Source organism: Crinia signifera, chromosome 2, assembly GCF_055691185.1.
Source record: "Crinia signifera chromosome 2, ASM5569118v1, whole genome shotgun sequence".
NCBI lineage: Eukaryota > Metazoa > Chordata > Amphibia > Anura > Myobatrachidae > Crinia > Crinia signifera.
In genome coordinates, this window is record NC_139218.1 from 140,038,761 (window position 1) to 140,063,952 (window position 25,192).

Here is a 25,192-nt window from a genome sequence, read left to right on the forward strand (position 1 = left end):
CTCCGATCTAGTTAAAATTATGTCAGGATGTCTTAGAGTGGTTCATTAATATACTTTAGCATAGTAAAAGAGAGTACGAGATTGTCCTAGTGCAAAGTGAATGACATTGGTGGGAGAAAAAATCCCTAATAATTGACCCATTTTCATGGTCACAATTGTGAATATTGTGTGTTTTCTCCTGAACGTGTTTATAATAGAAGAAGCACAAATACTCTAATTGGAATTTCGGTGACACTGTGTGAAATATAACACTGCATAATGGCCCTTAATCAGACAGTACAGTCCCAGTACAAATTTGTTCTCAAAATAGGCAAAACAAATGCTGCATTGCAGGTGGGGCAGATGTAACGTGCTGAGAGAGTTAAATTTGGGTGGGGTGTGTTGAAACTGAAATCTAAATTACAGTGTAAAAATAATGCAGTCGGTATTTACCTTGCACAGAAACAAAATAACTCACACAAATCTAAAGGTGGCCATACATCTACAGATCGATTGTCAGATTGGGCCGGTTGCAACAAACAGCTGGTAATATCTGAATGACAGTTTTTCAGCATTTCAAAGCAAATGGTCAACTGTCATTTGCTCTCATCTTTTACCAGGATTTTGTTCCAACCAGACAGATCGGACAATAAATCTGTAGATGTATGGCCACCTTAAATCTCTCTGCACATGTTACATCTGCCCCACCTGCAGTCCAGCATTTTTTTGCCCATTTTGAGAACAAATTTGTACTGCGATCAGGTCTGATTAAGGGCCATTATGCAGTGTTATATTTCACACAATGTCACTGAAATACATGAAATTGGATTTATGCTGCTCTCTTTGCAGTGCATATACAAAGATAGGCATGTGTATATAAATAAGAAATAACTGTTGCAGTCTGTTATTGAAAAACAGTAACTGTTACAATAAGTTTTACAAATAACAGTGTAAACTGTCTTATGTATGTATCTGTTTATTGACAGAAAAACAGTGTTGCATCCCCTATACTGGGAACATGATTGGGCTGCATTACAGCATATAATTATGCCAAAGATAAGCCAATATATTAACTGTTAAATACGTTGAAGTGTATTATGATGTAATAAATTGTAAGCTTGCAGCAGGGCCCTCTAACCCCCAAGTCTGTCTGTCATTACCCAGTTTGTTTTATCACTGTCTACTATTGTAAAGCGCAACGGAATCTGCTGAGCTATATAAGAAACTGTAAATAAATAAATAAACAAATACATTGATTCAAAAAATAACAGGTTAATCATTCTATGAGTGGTGTCCAGCAGTACATATATATCAATCACTGTGTTCATTTCTAGGCAGCAGGGCCGTCTTAACAGCAGTGTGGGCACCTGGGCAAAGCAATGCACTGGGGCCCTTACCCATTCTCCCCTCCTAGGGGTGGGGGATGCTATCAGCAGCAGCTTTGATGTCCCACGGGTGGCAGGGGATGATCTATCTTCCATTCAACATGTAGGACCTGGAGCAGTAACTTCTGCTAATTACTCCTTTACTGCACAGGTGGTGGGAGGGTGAACACTAACGTGTGGAAGGGGGCACTGAGCTGTATGAAGGGTCCCTTGTAAATGACTTCCAGGGAGGTAGGGGGTGTTTTATAGGGGACGGTTGGATAATGGAGTGGGCTTAATATTCGTCATTTTCCGGTGGAAGGGCAGCTTGTTTGACTGCAGATATCGCCATTATCTGGAAATAGATTTCTTAGCCTAGTATAAAAACCTAGAGTCCCAACTTTCAGGAGGTGCTGGGAACTTGGGTATCAGAGATCAGGAGCCAGAGCAATCCATTGACAAAAATATAAAACTACACCAGACGTTTGGAGCTGGAGCAGGGACCGGCTGCTTGAAGGCTGATATCTCTGGTTCTGGGCATGATAGAGACAAGCCGCTAGTGTCAGAGAGAACCTGAGAAATATGACTGGAAATTGTAATTAACAGGTCGGATGTGGACTGCTGCTTTGAAGTTGGATATCTGCAGTTCCCCAGGGCCGATTTTCAAAATTTTGGTATCCCTGGAAAAAGGGGATCCTCAGCTATCAACATACAGCCCTTATACGCCGGGGGCCCCTGGGCTAGTGCCCATTAGGCCCATACCAAAAGACAGCCCTGCTAGGCAGGATTGATCAGCAATACTTATTACAGCATAATGCATTTTAATGTATTTAACTGTTAATATATTGGCTTATCTTTGGCATAATTATATGCTGTAATGCAGCTGCACAGGGCCGGTGCAAGGGTCCATGGCACCCTAGGCAAAACCTCTGCCAGCCGCCCCCCCCCACAATTATTTATTTATTCCGTGAGGGGGGGGGGGGGGCGCGCGCACACGCGCACACACATTTTAACCCACTCCCCCAGGCAGTTAACCCCTTGAGTGGTGAGTTTTGCTGGGGCAGGACAAACCTACCAGGGCAGGTTTGTCCTGCCCCAGCAAAACCCACCACAGGAATTTGTAGGCTTCCCCCCTTACCTCTGCTCCGGCGTTAGTACGCCGGAGCTTCCATGCCGCCGCTGCGCTGTCCCCCTTGCTTTTGCCGGCGCCTGTCACTTTCAGCAGTGACGTCGGCTGCAGGCTGGGGGATGATTGCGGTGGCTCGGAAGGACTCGGGTGCCTGAGCGCTCCCGAGTCCCCCCGAGCCGCGCCGACCATCCCCGAGCCTGCCGCCGACGTCACTGTAATATGAGTGACAGGCGGCTAGCGGGACGGGCGGCTAGCGGGGCGGGCGGCAGGGGATCGCCAGACAAAAAGGTGATGGCGAGGACGGGGAGGGGACAGGGACAAGGTTTGTGGCGGGGGGTGGGCACTAGAGGTGCTGCGCCAGTGGTGCACACCTGGACACCACTGGCGCACACCTAGTGTATGAAGGTTAAGTGGCGCCCTCCAGCGGCCAGCGCCCTAGGCAGCTGCCTAATGCTGCCTAGTGGTAGCTCCGGCCCTGCAGCTGCAGGTAAGGCAGATGTAACATGTGCAGAGGGAGTTAATGTGGCCATACATCTACAGATTTATTGTCCGATCTGTCTGTTTGGAACAAAATACTGGTAATGGATGAGAGCACTTTGCTTTGAAATGCTGGAAAACTGCCAAAAACTGTCATTCAGATATTACCAGATATTTGTTCCAACCAGCCAGATCTGACAATCGATCTGTAGATGTATGGCCACCTTTAGATTTGTGTTGAGTTATTTTGTTTCTGTGCAGGGTAAATAGCTGCTGCAATTTAGATTTCAGTTTCAACACACCCCACCCAAATTTAACTCTCTCAGCACGTTACATCTGCCCCACCTGCAATGCAGCATTTGTTTTGCCCATTTTGAGAACAAATTTGTACTGATTAAGGGCTATTATGCAGTGTTATATTTCACACAGTGTCAATGAAATTCCATTTAGAGTATTTGTGCTTCTTCTATTATAAACACGTTCAGGAGAAAACACACAATATTCACAATTGTGACCATGAAAATGGGTCAATTATTAGGGATTTTTTCTCCCGCCAGTCAGTCACTTTGCACTAGGACAAGCTCGTACTGTTTTTTACTATGCTAAAGTATATTAATGAACCACTCTAAGACATCCTGACATAATTATAACTAGATTGGAGCATCTTCATAGGTTTCGTCATTTTCAGCTAAAAAGTGAAACTTTAGGCTTCTTGCCAGAACAGAAGATGTTGACTCAGATCAAAATGCTTTTGCACGTTTCTTATTCAGGTCAAGTCACAACTTTTCCACACTAGCCGATTTTGAATTTCTCAATTTCAGTTTTTTCACTCCGCCCTAATATATATATATATATATATATATATTGCATATAGAACCGCACTCAGTCCAATATAGGTGATAATCGGGCGATGCTCCACTTTAGAGGATTGGCAGTCCCAGGTATATACGTTCAAGGAAGTAGGCACTCACCAGCACTGTAAAGGTGCAACATAAAGTCTTTATTCCATGGGTCAGCAAGGCAACATGAAATAGGGCGACGTTTCGGTCCACACAGTGACCTTTGTCAAGACATATCACCAGATATACACAGCAACAAGCAGGATATATATATATATATATATATATGAACATAGGGAAGAAGGAGCGCACACATGAGCTGGATATTGAATATTTACTAAAAGAGAATAAACATATAAGCTCAAAACATATAAAAATAGATCAAGCCAGCATGAGAATAGTCACCGACAATATGGCACGCTAATAGGTACGGGATCTGGGGACTCCAGGCAATTCCGACCACGATATAAGCGGCAGCAAAGTTCTCACATATGGGAGACGTTATGGCACGGGATCTGGGGACTTCAGCAACTTCCGACCAGTGATGGATAGATGGGTGACACAGCTCGAGGCAAAGCACGCTGACGGACCGAGACCTGGGGACTCCAGACTCTCCGACCACGATGAAGCAGCGGCAGCGGCGGCGGCGGCGTTCTCAGCACGGCACGGAACAAACAGACAGGAATCAGCAGCAGTGATAGGACACGTCAGGAAAGGCACGTCCCAACGCGTTTCATCCATACTTACCTTAGACACGCCTCCTGACGAAGTCCCAGGACGAAATGCGTTGGGCGTGCCTTTCCTGACGTGTCCTATCACTGCTGCTGATTCCTGTCTGTTTGTTCCGTGCCGTGCTGAGAACGCCGCCGCTGCCGCTGCTTCTTCGTGGTCGGAGAGTCTGGAGTCCCCAGGTCCCGGTCCGTCAGCGTGCTTTGCCTCGAGCTGTGTCACCCATCTATCCATCACTGGTCGGAAGTTGCTGGAGTCCCCAGATCCCGTGCCATAACGTCTCCCATATGTGAGAACTTTGCTGCCGCTTACATCGTGGTCGGAATTGCCTGGAGTCCCCAGATCCCGTACCTATTAGCGTGCCATATTGTCGGTGACTATTCTCATGCTGGCTTGATCTATTTTTATATGTTTTGAGCTTATATGTTTATTCTCTTTTAGTAAATATTCAATATCCAGCTCATGTGTGCGCTCCTTCTTCCCTATGTTCACATTTCCATTACACCTGAGGCCTGACTAGCCTCTCTTGGAGTGAGCTGCACTGCATATTTATTTTACAGACGTGAAGCCATTATTACTTAGAGTGTTGCGCAGAATTTCTTTTTTTATATATATATATATATATATATATATATATATATATATATATATATAGATAGATAGATATAGATATATATATATATATATATATATATATATATATAGTCCAAGAAGAAGAACTTCAGCTGCACACACATACTAATCCCAATACTGAGTGCCCGGCTCAGATATATATATATATATATATATATATATATATATATATATATATATATATATATATATACGTGATACATCATCATCATCATCTTCATCATCCTGATGATGGTTAACCAAGCCCCAAAATGTTGATGTCTTGATACTGCACTAAAGTTTGAATTCACATTACATTGGAGTGCCGGGGACATGGATAGATAGATATCTCCCATTATATAGCTTCATTTCCTATTCGGGTCCTCCTTGTATTATAACTGCAGCTGCAGTTCCTATATAGAGTCTAGTACAGTGTTTGGTGACTTTACAGAGCTGTAGGCAATATATGTGACTGGTGTAATCATAGAATGAAGAGCTTATTTCAAAATAGTAATCCAAGATTGTAGTTATTATAACTGGATAAAGTGTACTTCGCTTGAAACTCCTGTTCAGATCCTTACTGTGCTATAACCAGTCCGTAACTTCATTTTAGTACAATGGGCCAGATGTACTAAGCTTGAAAAGTGATAAAATGGAAAGTGATTAACAACCAGCCAATCACCTCCTACCTGTCATTTTTCAAACACAGCCTGTAACATGGCAGGTAGCAGCTGATTGGCTCCCTGTTTATCACACTCCATTTGATCACTTTTTGAAGCTTGATACATCTGGCCCAATGTTTGAAAACTTTACAGCTCTGTTAACAATAAATGTTGCTAGTTTTGTAACAGAGTAAATTGTATATAGCAAAATACTAATCCAAGATATACTGTATACAGTATGTGTCTGTTGGTTGATCTAATTATGCATGATTAAAAAAAACATTGGCTAAACATGGGGTTCCTGATGTTTTATCAGGGGGTAATTGGATATCCCCCTTAGCATGTAGTTTTGGAGACGTGTACTTAAGAAAATAAATGATAGTGAGATAAAAAGCACAATTAATTTTAAATACACATTCACTCTAGAAGTTAATTAGATAAGGTTAGTAATCTTATATGGCTCTTTGAGAGTACAGTATTTCATTACACTAGACAAGGATGTTTTGTAATTTGTTTTGTTTTCTATTTTCCCTGCAGTCAGATATTGGGTTTGGAAAATTGGAAACATATGTAAAGTTGGACAAATTGGGAGAGGTGAGAAGAGATTGAAGAGATTGAATTATTATTTTTCACTTTCGCCCAAATTTTCATGCCCCTCTTTTTTGGTTCTGATGTTTATATCACTAGATATTGTATATGTCCCTTTATTTTAGAAGACATGTAAGGGGTAATTCATATGCGGTTGGCGTAGCTATGTCTGCATAAAGTACTGATTATCTTTCTCTCTTTACTTTGCGGAGGCGCAGGACCCATTCTGTGCATATGTGAATTGGTCGGACACAGGACGGCATTACACTGTCAGTGAGTGACAGTCTGATGCTGCTTTGGAGGGGACAGCAACAGCCTCCATTGCTACAAACATCTAGGCAGTAGCTGCCTTGGTCAGTTTGTGCAACCTCAGGTTATCACAAGCTACATGCATTTTAGAACAGACTAATTATTTGCATAAAAGCAGACTGGCAATTCTTTGCAATGCTTTTGATTATTACTAACTTACCATTATAACAGAACCATTGTATGTAGCCATAGCCATGTCTTATACATTTCACTTATCAACTCAATAAACAGGGTCTATTTTACATATACAATATTAAACCACAAATACATTGTGTCTGAAAAATCTGTTACAGGGGACATATGCTACAGTGTTCAAGGGCCGCAGCAAACTCACAGAGAACTTGGTGGCCCTAAAAGAAATCAGACTGGAACATGAAGAGGGAGCACCATGCACGGCAATCAGAGAAGGTACGAAAGTGGGGAAGACAGATATGAGAGAAGAGTGGAACAGATAGACAGATAGTCAGTGCAGGTAACTTACCCAAGGAAGTGAAGCACTGTATTTAATTTTGTGCAAATGTGCCTGCTAGATCCCCTGGTGCACATGTAAGTGCACACAACATTCTACTTTTAGGACGTGCTTATGTGAAAGATCTATGTGTGAGATAGTAGCTCCACGTGGCATGGCACATGGTGGGTAAAGGGATATTAATTTCATACATTTGTACTTTCTGTTATGAATCAAAAAAATGATTAATTCTTATAATAAGAATCTATGACTTCAACTATATCAGCCAGCTTCCCCATTAATATACATGCTTACTAGTATTTAAAGTTCTCAAGGACCTCCGCATGGATGCTATAGTTCTATCCAATAATGTGGTGTACTGTGACACCGAATGGACACACCCTCTAAAAAGAGCAACTAGGTTAGCTGAATAATGGTTTGTGGGAAAGATGCCATTAGGATATTGGTCAGTTGAACTGTCAGGAAAAAATAATAATTGCCTCCTGAGCATGTTGTGTGTAGCAGCTCTGTGAGGGGTTAAAAGCAATTGAAACAAAGAATACAGAGCGCTTAAATGTATAAAATATATTGCAATACCAAATTAAAAATAAAAAACATAAAAAAACCTAATGTTTCAGCTCTTTTAAAAGATGGGGTATGGAGTCCGGGTAAACGGATTTCTTTTTCCGTAGTGTAGTGGGGAGTTAATGCAATGCTAGCTATCCCTTACTAGTTCATTGATAGCAACAGCTTGTGGCTTTAAAAAATTTTTTATAAAGGTTTTTCTATCCTCATCTTAAATTAATCCATATATATATATATATATATATATATATATATATATATATATATATATATATAGTATTTTAAAACACAGTAAACACCTTGGCTGTAAATAAATATATATATATAGTATTTTAAAACACACATACACCTATATAAAATGTCATACTCTACACTAATTGCAATACCGAACACACTTAGGCATATGGATGCCACCAAAAGATGACCATTTCCTGTGCCCAAGTTCTGTTTTTTTTAAGAACTAAATAAAGTTATTTAAACCCATTTTTAAATAAGAGCACAGAGAACACAAGCACTCATCCATTACTAAGTGCTGCAAGCACGAAACGCGTCGGAGAGCAAAGTTGGAGACCAGAAGTACAGACTACAAAATCGGAAGTGCCTGCAGACGGACTCGGAGCTAAGCCGCATCCAAAGGAGAAAGCCACAAACTGCTGCTATGCACAAACTAGTAAAGGATAACTAGCATTGCATTAAATCCACACTGCACTACGGGAAAAAGAAATCCATTTACCCGGACTCCATACCCCATCTATTAAAAGAGCTGAAACATTAGGATTTTTTTATGTTTTTTATTTTGGTATTGCAATATATTTTATACATTTAAGTGCTCTTTATTCTTAATTTCAGTTGAACTGTCAGTTAACTACACACAATAAAAATACACCGTGTGGAGTCGTCCTTTACTTTAAATGGGATTTAGAATTATCCAGGTGCGTTGCAGGTGGCATGTGTTAAAGACAATTCTAATGTCACCTTACTATATTAATTAAAGAACTAAATGACTCTTGTTATTTTAGGAGAAAAAAAGTAAATGTTTAAATTAATGAAGAGTTAGGCCTACAATTTTGTGGGTTGTTTTTTGAGGATATCGCCAAGTGCATATTTTCTTGGGCTTCAATTGTGCTACAATTACACAAAAGGTTCCCAGTTATTTGGCATCCATATCTTTTTGGTCATTTCAGCCACATCCTTTCTGCCACATGAGCTCACAGAATGGGATGTATCTTGTAAAAAGTGTGTCCTTGGTTTCAACACTCATTACTTATTCAAGCAATATCAGCACAAGAAGTGTGGGAGATTCATGCATGGTGTTTTAATGGCCGAAGAGTCACTTGCAAACGATGACTATGCTCAATACCAGGGGCGGATTGGGGACTAAAAGTGGCCCTGGAAAATTTCTAGAAGTGGCCTCATGTGGGCAGCACCAAATCAAAATGGGCAGGGTCATCATAACAGTAGGCGGGGTTACTACATCAGTATACCTGTGAACTTGAAGCTGAAAGATGCTCGTGTTTCTACCTAGTCACGGGTGTTGCACAGAACCAAACAATTCGGCCGCGGACTCTGCAGGAAACAGGGCTGATTACTTTGAATACATATACTTTAACATATGTATATGAAGTTTTCAGCCCATGTATAATTCTGAACAATGGCAGGAGGGAGAGCACCTCTCAGGGAGGGGGAACATGTTCATGAGCTCACCTCCTAAAGCCTTAAGGGGTGTACACATGGGGCGATTTCAGACCCTTTTCTGGGGTATCTGACTAGATCACCTTCGCTTGCCGCAACTTTACTAAAGGTAATAGATGGTGGCGTGGACCTAGAGTGGTGGCGTGGTACACTGAGTGGCGTTGCTTTATCTATATCAAATTACTTTGCCCCTAAAGGTGGGGGAAAAAACCCACTATATATACAGTATATACTTATTTATTTTAAGTACAGTTGGAGCCATTTTCATTCAACCCAACTATGCGGCATGTCTGCCCGTCTTGACGCACCATTAGCTGAGACACGCATGCTTGACACTTGCGCACCACATTTGCGGCAATGGGACACGCAAGCATGTGAGATGCTAGCATGAACCCATCTTGGCGTGTTGCTGGGCTGAATGAAAACAGCGCCATCTGCAGATACAAATGCTGCCTCATACACGCACTTGCACTACTGTAAATATTGGGACTCAGAGCCTGAAAAGCAGCAGCAGTATTTATGGTTGCTCAGTGTTGTGAATAGACATAATTAGTCCCCTCCATTGTGTTTTACCATGATTCTTGGGCCTGTGGGGAGGAGAAGGCATATAAAATTACAATTGCATTATGTCGTGCTTTGCTATCACCCCACAGGCCATCGAATCGTGGTAAAATGCTGTGTGGAGAGGGGGGCAGCACGGCGCTACGATTCTGGGATGGAATGCATTAGAAAAAACATTTGTGGTCAGGGCTGATGCTAGGGTGTTCGGTGCCCTCCTGCAAACTTTACATTTGCGCCCTCTCATACTTTACAAAGGGACCGCGCACACACAAAAAAATATGTGTGGTCTCACAAGGAAGGGACGTGGCCACACAATAGTACACTCATTTCAAATTACACCACACAGTACACCATCTTATTTACTTTATATAGCACGAGTGCCATAATTAGACATTTTGGTGCCCTGTGCCAGAAAGTGAATTTGTGACTGCCCCACTACCACAGCGAGAACTGGGAGAAGGGGCATGGCAACGTGACAGTACCAATAACACCGTAATGCCCATTACACATTATGGCACACATGGTACTGCCACACAGTACTGCCTATTTCACATTATCCCACACATTGTGATGCGCTTATACATTATGCCACATACCATAATTCCCCTTATACAATATGCTGCACACTTTAATGCCCATATGACATTATGCTATGCGTAATGCCCCAAGTACTCCTGCTTATACACATAATGCCACCAGTAGTGCCCCTTACACAATGCCCAGAGAAGTGCCCATTGCAGTATGCCTTCTGTACTGCTCACTGTGTAATCCAGTCCTGTCTAGCCCTGAACCCAGCAGAGGCACTGAATTGATTTTCAAATATGGCCCCAGATTTTGAGCCAATCAGAGCTCTCAGTCCAACAGCCAATCAATAACTGCAGCTGCTGGACCACAGGATGTACCCACAGTGCAAAAGGGGAAGGCACCACTGGCACACACCTAGTTTTTGCCCTGCACAGCACCTAGTGCCCCTTATTCACATTACGCTTCACATTAGTGCTCATTACACAAAATGTCCACAGTAGTAGTGTTGCTTATACATAATGCCCACTGTTGCCCTCAGTAGTAGCGCTGACTATACATAACACCCACACGAGTTGCCGACAGTAGTAGCCCTGATTATGCTTAATGCTCACACCAGATGCAGACAGTAGTAGCGCTGCTTTTTCCTAATGCCCACACCAGATGCAGACAGTAGTAGTGCTTCTTATACCTAATGCCCACACCAGATTCTGACAGTAGTAAAGCTTCTTATACCCAATGCGCACACCAGTTGCAGACAGTAGTAGCGCTTCTTATACCTAATGCCCACACCATATGCAGACAGTAGTAGCACTTCTTATACCTAATGCCCACACCAGATGCAGACAGTAGTAGCGCTTCTTATACCTAATGCCCACACCAGTTGCTGACAGTAGTAAAGCTGCCTATATGTAATGCCCACACCAGCTGCAGACAGTACTATCGCAGCCTATATGTAACGCCCACACCAGTTACCAACAGTAATAGCACTGCCTATATGTAACGCCCACACCAGCTGCCGACAGTAATAACGCTTCTTATACCTAATGCCCACACCAGATGCCAACAGTATCACTGCCTATATGTAACGCCCACACCAGCTGTGGACAGTACTATCGCAGCCTATATGTAACGCCCACACCAATTACCAACAGTAATAGCACTGCCTATATCTAAAGCCCACACCAGATGCTGACAGTAGCACTGCCTATATGTAACGCCCACACCAGCTGCCGCCAGTAATAACGCTTCTTATACCTAATGCCCACACCAGTTGCAGACAGAAGTAGCGCTTCTTATAACTAATGCCCACACCAGTTGCTGACAGTAGCAGCGATTCTTATACCTAATGCCCACACCATATGCAGACAGTAGTAGCGCTTCTTATAACTAATGCCCACACCAGATGCAGACAGTAGTAGCACTTCTTATACCTAATGCCCACACCATATGCAGACAGTAGTAGCGCTTCTTATACCTAATGCCCACACCAGATGCAGACAGTAGTAGTGCTTCTTATACCTAATGCCCACACCAGATGCAGACAGTAGTAGCGCTTCTTATACCTAATGCCCACACCAGATGCAGACAGTAGTAGCGCTTCTTATACCTAATGCCCACACCAGATGCATACAGTAGTAGCGCTTCCTATACCTAATGCCCACACCAGATGCAGACAGTAGTAGCGCCTCTTATACCCAATGCCCACACCAGTTGCTGACAGTAGTAATGCTGCCTATATGTAACGCCCACACCAGTTGCTGACAGTAGCACTGCCTATATGTAACGCCCACATCAGCTGGCGACAGTACTATCGCTGCCTATATGTAACACCCACACCAGTTACCAACTGTAGTAGCACTGCCTATATGTAACGCCCACACCAGCTGCAGACAATAGTAGTGCCTATATGTAACGCCCACACCAGCTGCCGACAGTAGTATCGCTGCCTATATGTAACGCCCACACCAGTTGCCGACAGTAGTAGCGCTGCCTATATGTAACGCCCACACCAGCTGCCAACAGTAGCACTTCCTATATGTAACGCCCACACCAGCTGCCGACAGTAGTATCGCTGCCTATATGTAACGCCTACACCAGCTGCCGACAGTAGTATCGCTGCCTCTATGTAACGCCTACACCAGCTGCCGACAGTAGTATCGCTGCCTCTATGTAACGCCTACACCAGCTGCCGGCAGTAGTATCGCTGCCTATATGTAACGCCCACACCAGCTACCAAAAGTAGTATCACTGCCTATATGTAACGCCCACACCAGCTGCCGACAGTAGTAGCGCTGTCTATACATAATGTCCACACCAGCTGCCGACAGTAGTAGCGCTGCCTATATGTAACACCTACACCAGCTGCCGACAGTAGTAGCACTGCCTATATGTAACGTCCACACCAGATGCAGACAGTAGTAGCGCTTCTTATACCTAATGCCCACACCATATGCAGACAGTAGTAGCGCTTCTTATACCTAATGCCCACACCAGATGCAGACAGTAGTAGTGCTTCTTATACCTAATGCCCACACCAGATGCAGACAGTAGTAGCGCTTCTTATACCTAATGCCCACACCAGATGCAGACAGTAGTAGCGCTTCTTATACCTAATGCCCACACCAGATGCAGACAGTAGTAGCGCTTCTTATACCTAATGCCCACACCAGATGCAGACAGTAGTAGTGCTTCTTATAGCTAATGCCCACACCAGTTGCTGACAGTAGTAGCGCTTCCTATACCTAATGCCCACACCAGATGCAGACAGTAGTAGCACCTCTTATACCCAATGCCCACACCAGTTGCTGACAGTAGTAATGCTGCCTATATGTAACGCCCACACCAGCTGCAGACAGTAGTAGCGCTGCCTATATGTAATGCCCACACCAGTTGCCGACAGTAGCACTGCCTATATGTAACGCCCACATCAGCTGGCGACAGTACTATCGCTGCCTATATGTAACAACCACACCAGTTACCAACCGTAGTAGCACTGCCTATATGTAACGCCCACACCAGCTGCAGACAATAGTAGTGCCTATATGTAACGCCCACACCAGCTGCCGACAGTAGTATCGCTGCCTATATGTAACGCCCACACCAGTTGCCGACAGTAGTAGCGCTGCCTATATGTAACGCCCACACCAGCTGCCAACAGTAGCACTTCCTATATGTAATGCCCACACCAGCTGCCGACAGTAGTATCGCTGCCTATATGTAACGCCTACACCAGCTGCCGACAGTAGTATCGCTGCCTCTATGTAACGCCTACACCAGCTGCCGACAGTAGTATCGCTGCCTCTATGTAACGCCTACACCAGCTGCCGGCAGTAGTATTGCTGCCTATATGTAACGCCCACACCAGCTACCGAAAGTAGTATCACTGCCTATATGTAACGCCCACACCAGCTGCCGACAGTAGTAGCGCTGTCTATACATAATGTCCACACCAGCTGCCGACAGTAGTAGCGCTGCCTATATGTAACACCTACACCAGCTGCCGACAGTAGTAGCACTGCCTATATGTAACGTCCACACCAGATGCAGACAGTAGTAGCGCTTCTTATACCTAATGCCCACACCAGATGCAGACAGTAGTAGCGCTTCTTATACCTAATGCCCACACCAGATGCAGACAGTAGTAGTGCTTCTTATACCCAATGCCCACACCAGTTGCTGACAGTAGTAATGCTGCCTATATGTAACGCCCACACCAGCTGCAGACAGTAGTAGCGCTGCCTATATGTAACGCCCACACCAGTTGCCGACAGTAGCACTGCCTATATGTAACGCCCACATCAGCTGGCGACAGTACTATCGCTGCCTATATGTAACACCCACACCAGTTACCAACTGTAGTAGTGCCTATATGTAACGCCCACACCAGCTGCCGACAGTAGTATCGCTGCCTATATGTAACGCCCACACCAGTTGCCGATAGTAGTAGCGCTGCCTATATGTAACGCCCACACCAGCTGCCAACAGTAGCACTTCCTATATGTAACGCCCACACCAGCTGCCGACATTAGTAGCACTGCCTATATGTAACGCCCACACCAGTTGCCGACAGTAGTATCGCTGCCTATATGTAACGCCTACACCAGCTGCCGACAGTAGTATCGCTGCCTCTATGTAACGCCTACACCAGCTGCCGGCAGTAGTATCGCTGCCTATATGTAACGCCCACACCAGCTACCGAAAGTAGTATCACTGCCTATATGTAACGCCCACACCAGCTGCCAACAGTAGTAGCGCTGTCTATACATAATGTCCACACCAGCTGCCGACAGTAGTAGCGCTGCCTATATGTAACACCTACACCAGCTGCCGACAGTAGTAGCACTGCCTATATGTAACGTCCACAGCAGCTGCCGACAGTAGTATCGCTGCCTATATGTAACGCCCACACCAGCTGCCGACAGTAATAATGCTTCTTATACCTAATGCCCACACCAGAAGCAGACAGTAGTAGCGCTTCTGATACCTAATGCCCACACCATATGCAGACAGTAGTAGCGCTTCTTATACCTAATGCCCACACCATATGCAGACAGTAGTAGTGCTTCTTATACCTAATGCCCACACCAGATGCAGACAGTAGTAGCGCTTCTTATACCTAATGCCCACACCAGATGCAGACAGTAGTAGCGCTTCTTATACCTAATGCCCACACCATATGCAGACAGTAGTAGTGCTTCTTATACCTAATGCCCACACCAGATGCAGACAGTAGTAGCGCTTCTTATACCTAATGCCCACACCAGATGCAGACAGTAGTAGCGCTTCTTATACCTAATGCCCACACCAGTTGCATACAGGAGTAGCGCTTCTTATACCTAATGCCATCACCAGATGCAGACAGTAGTAGCGCTTCTTATACCTAATGCCCACACCATATGCAGACAGTAGTAGCGCTTCTTATAACTAATGCCCACACCAGATGCAGACAGTAGTAGCGCTTCTTATACCTAATGCCCACACCAGATGCAGACAGTAGTAGTGCTTCTTATACCCAATGCGCACACCAGTTGCAGACAGTAGTAGCGCTTCTTATAACTAATGCCCACACCAGTTGCTGACAGTAGTATTGCTGCCTATATGTAACGCCCACACCAGCTGCAGACAGTAGTAGCGCTGCCTATATGTAACGCCCACACCAGCTGCCGACCGTAGTATCGCTGCCTATATGTAACACCCACACCAGTTGCCGACAGTAGTAGCGCTGCCTATATGTAACGCCCACACCAGCTGGCGACAGTAGCACTGCCTATATGTAACGTCCACACCAGCTGCCGACATTAGTAGCACTGCCTATATGTAACGCCCACACCAGTTGCCGACAGTAGTATTGCTGCCTCTATGTAACGCCTACACCAGCTGCCGACAGTAGTATCGCTGCCTATATGTAACGCCCACACCAGCTACCAAAAGTAGTATCACTGCCTATATGTAACGCCCACACCAGTTGCCGACAGTAGTAGCGCTGTCTATACATAATGTCCACACCAGCTGCCGACAGTAGTAGCGCTGCCTATGTGTAACACCTAAACCAGCTGCCGACAGTAGTATCGCTGCCTATATGTAACGCCCACACCAGCTGCCGACAGTAGTAGTGCTGCCTATATGTAACACCTACACCAGCTGCCGACAGTAGTAGCACTGCCTGTATGTAACACCTACACCAGCTGCCGACAGTTCTACGCTGTTTTTACAGATCAAGCCAGCCTCATTGTTGCTGCTGGCACGCCAGATGCTCCGATCTGGCGGGCGGCCCGCCAGCATACATGGACACACAACGTCTTGGACACTCGCATGTCCATGGGCCGGGTATGGGGCAGACAAGCATCAGAGATGCACACATGGCAGAATCCCCAGCGCACCGTAATGATTGGTGTGCGGGGGACAGGTACAATGAGGATGGCTTCATCTGGACATAGTTTGGTGACAGTATTACTCGCATTCACACACTTTTTTTTTACCTTAAAATCTGTGGCAGCTTCAGGAAGCTGGTGCTGCTGCCTGTAGTCAGTGTGACAGGCAGAAGAAGCCACTGAGAGAAGCAGCAGCAGCAACAACAGGAAAGGAGGGAGGGGGCCTCCTCTCTGGTCCTGCGCTTCTGACTTCGAGTCCACTGGGCTCTTTGATCCTCCTGCTCCTTTCGCCGCCCGACATCCGCCGTCTGCGCGCCCCCCTCCCGTCCTCCTTTGATCTCCTCCTCCCCCAGGTGTCACAGCCGGGAGGACATCCGGCTTCAGGGGAGGAGGAGACGCAGGGGGACGCTGGCAGCCACCGGGAGGTGACGGAGATCCCCACAGACCACATCACAGGTATCGCGGGGGTCTCCGTCACTGCAACCCGATGCTAGCCGCATATGTTAGTACATATGCAGCGGCTGTTACGCGAAGGGCGGCAATGTATATTAATACATCCCACCCAGAGAGAGCCAGGCTCAGGCTCGGAGAACAGTGGGTGGGAGGAGGTGGGCAGCGCCACTGTCTCTGCTGCACTGCAGTCACCAGCAGTGCCAGACCAGTGACAGTCGGAGGAGGCATGGCCTGGCACATGGGGACTGGGCTGAGCCGGCTGACACTAGTAGTGATGCCGCCTACTGCTCAGCCTCAGCGGCTGAGCCTGAGGTGAGCTCAACTGTATGCTGTCACTGTGTGCTCACTGCTGCCCCTGCTGCCTGCAATTTTAAATTCGGCCTCTGTAACACCGGCCTCCCGGGAAAGTTACCGGTAATTATAATGGCCAATACGCCCCTGCTCAATACCAAGTGTGATACACACTGCTATTAAAGTGTATTCCCTGGATTGACCAGCAGATAAGTGAATATAAGTGAATCAATGGCAGGAGAACTATCCTGTCTGAATTTTAACTGCCAGATGTGAAGTTTGGATAAGGAAAAATAATGATCTGGAGCTGTTCTCATGGTTTTGCTTGGGTCCATTAGTACCAGTTTAAAGGAAATATTAATGCTACAATGACATTGTAGAGCACGGGTGTCAAACACAAGGCCAGCGGGCCAAATCCGGCCCGCCAGACCTCGTCAAGTGGCCCGCGCGAGGAGATAGCACGCAGGGCAGTGTGCCCCAACTCCTGCCTAGGCCACCTCCTCTCACCCACCCCACCGCGACCGCCTTACCTGTTCCTCCACTGTCGGCGGCCATGTTCCTGTAGGCACATATGTATGCAGCATATGTATGTGGCTACAGAAACATGGCCACCGGCCTCCACGGCTACGTGGAGGAGGGCCCGGCCGCCTGTTTCCTCTGATGCCCGGCAGTGACAGACACTGGGTGGGGACGTCATGACGATGACGCCGCCCGCCTATGCGTCTGTAGAAAAGTAGGAGCAGGCAGGGAAGCTGGACCGGGAGTCGGGGACAGTGTGGCAGTAAAGAAAAGCTGAAAGCCGCAGCAGCTGCAGGACAGACGGAGAAACAGTAAGTGAGGATGAGGATCACACTCACAATAAAAAAAATATATATATCTGCTGTTTCCTGAGGTGTCCTCGTGTATAATAATAATAATGCCATAGGGGGGCGTGGCCTGGCAGCCAGTCGGAGCGGACGCATCTCTCCAGAGCTCCTGCTTCCAACTCCCAAAAACCCACTTTCTCACCCTCAAACCCTGCTCCTTCCTCGCTACATCGCCTCCCCTTCGTCCCCCCTTTGCTCCGGTCGCCTGTTGGCCCCAGCTGCGGAGCCGGAAAGCGCTTTTTAGCGCTTTTGCAGGTTGCGGCCTGGTCACCCGGCCGGAGCCGGGACCTCGATTTTGCCCGGAGGCGCCGCGGAGGAGACGGACGGACGCGGCCGGAGGCGCTGGGGAGGCCCCCCGCCGTCACCGCTTACCACCAGGGGACCCGAGCGGAGGAGCGGACACCCCTGCAGAGTCCTGCAGCCCCACCGCCCGCCCGCACATCGGCGCTCCACGCCGGGACAGAGCCAGCGTCGGAGCTAAATACCGATTCACCCGGCCCCCGCTGGACGTCCTCAGCCCAGACACTCGAAAAAAGTGAGTACCCCTCAGGCAACCCCCAGTCAGACGCCCGCCGATGCACTGAACGGGTCACAGCCGCCATCACACCCATCCCGCCATCTTGGGAGAGGCATCCCAGATAGCTGGCAGCATCAGGGCGCTCACCCTCTCAACCCCAGGCTGCATCCCCTTCAAATTGAAACAGGGCACACTCACACAGCTGGTGAGCGAGGAGGCCCCAAGCTGAACTCCACAGGGCAGCAGAGGAGAGAGACAACGCCACTGCTATAAAGCCACCACCTTAGTGACACTCTCTCACGGAAGCCTCTCCTCACAGCCCCACAGAATTTACCCCATCTCCCACAGGCAAGTCTGGCTAACACTCAGATTACCTCTGAGCTGCTCCACCAACCTACAGCACCTCTTAAACCCTGCCAGCAAAAACCCAGGCACTGAGCAGAGATAACCTCTGGAAAATAAGCCTCATTTTCCTGCCTATACTTATTACAAAGCAAGGAGGAAGCAGACCCTGGTGATAGTTCTTATAAGACTGTTGTGATCTCACTATTTATTTATAAGCAAAGACTGCCCTCTAGTGCTTGCAACAACAAACTACAATTACTGCTCTAAAAAAGAGCCAGCTTGCGAAAAGAAAGACACTTCACAATTTAACACCCGTGCTTGCGTACGCAATGTAAGCTAACCCTTCGCTACTGACCAACAGCAGCGTACAACACAATCGGTGAGGAGGAGGGGTCGGGGACCCTCAATATAAAAAAAAAAAAAAGACAATGATGCGTCCTAAGTAAGGATGTCTCCATAAAGCCAGGCCCCCGGGAGTCACCGCCCGATGAGTTAAGCCACACAGATGTGAGTGTAACCTAGATAACCCTCCCAATCTCAAGATCTAACCGCCTACTGTTTCTACCCGAAGCTTCTGAGCTAATTATGGTCAAAGGCAAAAAGGCTCTTCCAAAAGGTAATACGCCTCTTCCCAAGGAAAACATGTCCCAAACTGATATGAGACCCTTTTTGCAATCCACTCTCTCTACACAAGCAGATGTTTCTCCAGTTCACACCCCACCCACTGCTCAGCAGGACTTCCAGACCTCACTGCTGGCAACGGAACTGGCAGAAATTAGAAATACCCTGTCATACATGAAAACCCTCCCAACAAAGCAGGATATTCAAGACACAATCCGCCAAGAATTAGCTACAGTTCGGCAAGACTTGTCTCAACTCTCCCAACGTACAGCTTCTCTGGAAAAAAGCCAAGAAGAAACTTACACTTTTTGCAACTCCCTTACAGAGACTCTAGCTGCCCAATCGGCAGAGATCCGCTCTCTACAAATGCATCTAGTAGACCTGGACAACAGAGGGAGAAGAAATAACCTCCGGCTCCGGGGCCTGCCCGAGGAAGTCTCCCAGGAAAACCTGCCAGACGTCCTCTCCAAGATCTTCAACGAGATCCTTGGAAACGACCCCCCAGAATCGATACCCCTCGATAGAGCACACAGGGCACTAAGACCCAGAGGATCGCCGTCTGATCGTCCACGCGATGTGATCTGCCGTTTACATTACTATGCACAAAAAGAAAGTATTGTACGCAAGATACGCCAGCTGGATGGAATAGACTTCAATGGTTCCAATGTACAAATCTACCAAGATCTATCCTGGCACACACTTCAGCAGCGGAAGGCATTGCGACCAATCACCTCCGAACTCCGCAAGAGACAACTGAAGTACAAATGGGGCTTCCCCTTCAACCTCCAAGTTACCTCCGCAGGGAGACAACACACCCTAAACTCCTACTCCGAAATCCCGACGTTCTGCACAGCGTTGGGCCTGCCGATCATGGACATACCCAACTGGGAGTTCAATCATCCGGACCTCCAGCCACTCCAACAGCAAGGACACGGCCCTCCTTGGCAAGAAGCCCGATACGGCAAAAAGAAACAAGGCCAAGCCCCGCCCACCAATACAAACCCCCCCTGAAGACCTACAAGCCGACCTATAACAAGACTATTCTCTACTTCGGGATCAGACCCGGGACTGGTGAATATAATGTTTAGTTACAAAACTACCTTGGTTCCAACTTAAGTTGACTGTTTATGCCTCACTGGTCCTCTACTAGGTTTATGTTTGGAAGAAAATAGTTCAGGCAGCTTTATTTAATACCACTACCAATACTCACCAGCAGAGTTACAGTGGTGGGTAGTTATTTTTTAGGTTAATGTTTATAGGGGGTTGGCTCAGACCACCCTGTTAGCTCCATTGTGGTTATCTACCTGCAGGACCCAGGTAATGGACATTTCTCGGGCTGACCCCGAGTTAATTTCTCGGGTAAGGTTAGATACTTATGCTCTATGTTTAGGCTAAGTGGGAGAGTACCTATATGGCCTACACTAGCACTATTTTAAGCATCTATACACAAGAAGTTCTTATAGATAAGCTATGTAAACTTGACACACTCATTTTCTCAGTACTAACTCCCTAAAGGGAGATCACATAACACTTGTTAGCGGTGACCCCCCCTACCCCATACCCGCCTCAGGCTCTTTGCCTTCTGAGACACTGGTGGCCTTTTACCGCCAGTCGCCTCTTAGCGGGATTTTTCTTTTTCTACTAGTAATGTTGTTATTTAGTATGTTTAATTGTATTTTCCTTTCCCATGTTTTTCCTTCCCCACCTTTCCTATCCCCATCCCTGACCTTTCAAAACGCATCGCAGACTATGTTCCACCTCATCAGACATGACCACACCAGGTAAATTGAAGATCCTTTCCATCAATGCAAAAGGCCTTAATACCCCAGAGAAAAGGAGTAGCTTACACAGGACCCTATGGGCGGAGAGAGCTGATGTAGCCATGATCCAGGAAACACACTTTAGACGATCCGCTAGAAACCCATCCCTCTCTAACCATCGCTTCCCCACCGCATATTACTGCAATACACCTGACAGTAAATCTAAGGGGGTAGCAATTTTGTTTTCTAAACATCTCCAACTAACTGATGTATCCATAATGAAACCGGTCCCCGGAAGAGTACTCCTCATTAAATGTAAAATATCTACTCAACCCTACACCTTTGTAGTGGTATATGCCCCCAACCAAGACCAACACTCATTCTTCCTATCACACTTGACACACTTAGACTCCCTCTTTGAGGGCACGACAATTTTGGGAGGTGATCTCAATTGGACCCTAGACCCAACTATAGACACATCTACTGGCACCAGCAGGTTCCCGACTCACAAATATCAAAAAGTAAACAAAATTCTCCATGACCTCCAACTTGCCGACTCCTGGAGGATTCTTAATCCCTCAGGCAGAGACTACTCGTTCTACTCTCATCCCCACCAGACCTACTCTAGACTAGATTACATATTCCTAAGTCACAAACACCTCCCACTACTTCTAGACGCAACAATAGGTCCCATCACATGGTCGGATCATGCCCCGATCTCAATAACCTTAGCCACATACCAACAGCCCCCTGGCCAATGGACATGGAGGCTCAATGAATTATTACTACAGGACACACAATGCAAAGCAGAGCTGGTCAAGACATTATCAGAATATTTCAAGTTAAACGATACTCCAGACATATCCGCGATTACCCTATGGGAAGCACATAAATGCGTCATCAGAGGCAAAATGATACAATTGAGCACATATATGAAAAAGCAAAAAACCGCGAGAATATCTGCATTATTAGCAAACATCCATAGGCTTGAAACAATGCACAAATCTGGCGCCTCCCCATCTCTACTTGCAGAACTAGTTGAGTCTCGTCATAACCTTAATAAACTCTTAGCCGAACGCACCAAACTAGAAATGCGGAAGTGTAAGAGTAAGTATTACCAGTGGGGTAACAAGCCAGGCCGCCTATTAGCGCAAGCCCTTAGAACCCAAAGAGCTGCTTCTTTTATCAATAAGATAAAGAAGGATGCAGATGTTCTTTGTTATAAAACCCCGGAAATTGCATCATGCTTCCGAAACTATTACTCTTCACTTTACAACCTTCAGGAAACTCCCACATCAATAGAACACCTACACAAAACACTACTAGCAAAGGAATACTTGACCTCAGCGGCCTTCCCCTCTTTATCCTCCCCTGACAGAGATTTACTAGAAAAACCATTTTCCCAGATAGAACTAGAATCAGCTATATCTTCCCTGCCCTCGGGCAAAAGCCCCGGCCCGGATGGCTTCACAGCAACCTACTACAAGGCATTTAAAGAAATACTCACCCCAAAACTGTTGCAAGCCTTCAACACCATCTCAGCAGACTCACACTTTTCTAAACAGTCCCTAGAAGCTCATATAACAGTGATCCCGAAACCAGGAAAGGACCCCTCCGTGTGCTCCAGCTATAGACCCATCTCCCTTTTGAATGTTGACATCAAACTCTTCGCAAAATTAATGGCAAACAGGTTGAATAAATTTCTCCCCGCCCTGATCCAGAATGATCAGGTGGGATTCGTCCCCGGCCGTGAGGCAAAGGACAACACTACCAAAATTCTGAATCTGATCCACCTGGCCTCACGCCATAAAATCCCCACCGTTCTTGTCTCTACCGATGCCGAAAAGGCATTCGACAGGGTCTGCTGGGGATTTATGCGGGCTGTACTGGAGCACATTGGTTTGGGTACTTTGGCCCTCCACAGAATTCTAGCCCTTTATCACAGGCCCACAGCAAGAGTGAGGACTAACGGCTATTTGTCTGACCCCTTCTCTATTAGCAACGGAACTAGACAGGGCTGTCCCCTCTCGCCACTAATTTTCGTTTTGTGTATGGAAGCACTAGCTAGGACGATAAGAGCCAACGCAAATATCTCGGGTATACAAGTAGGAGAAGCCAACTACAAATTGGCATTATTCGCCGACGACCTTCTGGCAATAGTCACCCAACCAACTACATCCCTTCCCCATTTCATACAAGAACTAGACCGTTTTAGCTCTCTCTCCAACTTTAAAGTCAATATGACCAAATCCAGTATTCTTAACGTTTCAGTGCCCCCCGCCTTGGTCCCCCAACTTAAGAGCTCATTCCCATTCACATGGCAACCCTCCCACATTACATACCTAGGAATCAACCTACCCTGCGACTTGACCCGACTATACACCTTAAATTATCAACCCCTTCTAGGATCTATCCGTGCAGATTATAGTAGATGGCACAACAAACAACTATCCTGGTTAGGGAGAATAAATGTAATTAAGATGAACTCCTTGCCCAAACTACTTTACATACTCCAAACCTTGCCAATCCAGGTCCCAGAGACATGGTTTAAAACTATCCGAATCCTGACCCAACAATTCATCTGGCAACGAAAAAAGCCCAGAATTAAACGTGAGATTTTGGCTAGAAGCACTGAAAGGGGGGGGTTCCGCCTTCCAGACTTTAAGAACTACTACCATGCCATCCTCCTAAACAGAATCCTGGACTGGACCAGGAATCGTAGAAGTAAGCAATGGGTGGAACTGGAAGGGGTATGTATGGGCCTCTATCCCGAAATATTCCCCTGGCTACCCACTCTCCCCAACCCGCCAACATCTCATCCTACCATTCCCCCTACACTACAAGCATGGAAATCTCTACGGCTAAATCCACTCATCTCTTCCAAATTTGGCCCATTAACTTCATTTTTAAATAATCCAGATTTCCGACCTGGTTTGAATATTCCAGACTTCTCAAAATGGGCCATAGAAGGACTTTTTAGGGTGGGCCAGATGATGCTAGGCTCCAGTATGTGTTCCTTCTCGGAATTGCAAGTAAAATGGGATATCCCATCGAGAGATTTCTGGAAATTCCTACAGGTTAGGCATTATATACAAACAGGCTATAGATCTCGCCCAACATCCCGTGAACTGACCGCGTTTGAAAGATTGTGCATATCCACATCTGAACCTGTACACACTATTTCGCTATTATACAAACTTTTACAAGATCTAAACAATGACATCTCCTCCACTTTCACACGGGCATGGGAAAGAGATCTCAATCTAAACATATCCGACAAGGAATGGGAATCCATTTTTATGAAGGCCCATGCTAGCTCTATATGTATACAAACTAGAGAAACACAATATAAACTGATTATGCGATGGTACAGACACCCCTCCATGTTACACATCATGAACCCAAATATTCCTGCAACTTGCTGGAGGTGTAAGAGCTCCACCGGATCCCTCATGCATATATGGTGGGAATGCCCTTTAATCACCCCCTTCTGGACAGAAGTCATTAAGACTTCACAAACTATTCTCCGTAACCCTGTCCCAGTGACTCCTGCTTTTTGGTTGTTAAACCTATCCCCCACACCTCTCACCTCCTATAAAACCTCATTGATCAGGCACCTTAGCAATGCGGCGAGGGCTAGCATCCCCATCCTATGGAAATCAATAATCCCACCCACATGTAAATCATGGTTTTCCAAAATTGATCACTATATGTCAATGGAGGATGTTATGATGTCATCAGTGGATAAACACACTGAATTCGCAGCCACATGGCTCCCCTGGATGGAGTACAAAACTTCCCAAGAGTATAAGGCAATTTCCCTGTGAATAAATCGCCTGGTCTGACTCTGGATAACACCATCTTAAACTGCACATAGGTCTACACGAGAGGGAAAGGTCATTCCCCCCCCCCCCCCCCCCCCCTTCCCTGTTATTCCTTTCCTTCCCCCCACCCCCCTTTTCATCTTTCT

At 46.2% G+C, this 25,192-nt stretch overlaps 1 protein-coding gene across 1 annotated transcript in view; it reads left to right on the top strand.

The window, feature by feature from the left end:
- Nucleotides 1-25,192, top strand: part of CDK18 (cyclin dependent kinase 18) — a 190,238-nt gene that overhangs the window by 115,058 nt on the left and 49,988 nt on the right. The window contains exons 7-8 of the mRNA XM_083173016.1: nucleotides 6,329-6,385; nucleotides 6,982-7,096. Of these exons, the coding sequence (XP_083029142.1) occupies nucleotides 6,329-6,385; nucleotides 6,982-7,096 (172 nt within the window). The remainder of the gene's footprint in view (nucleotides 1-6,328; nucleotides 6,386-6,981; nucleotides 7,097-25,192) is intronic.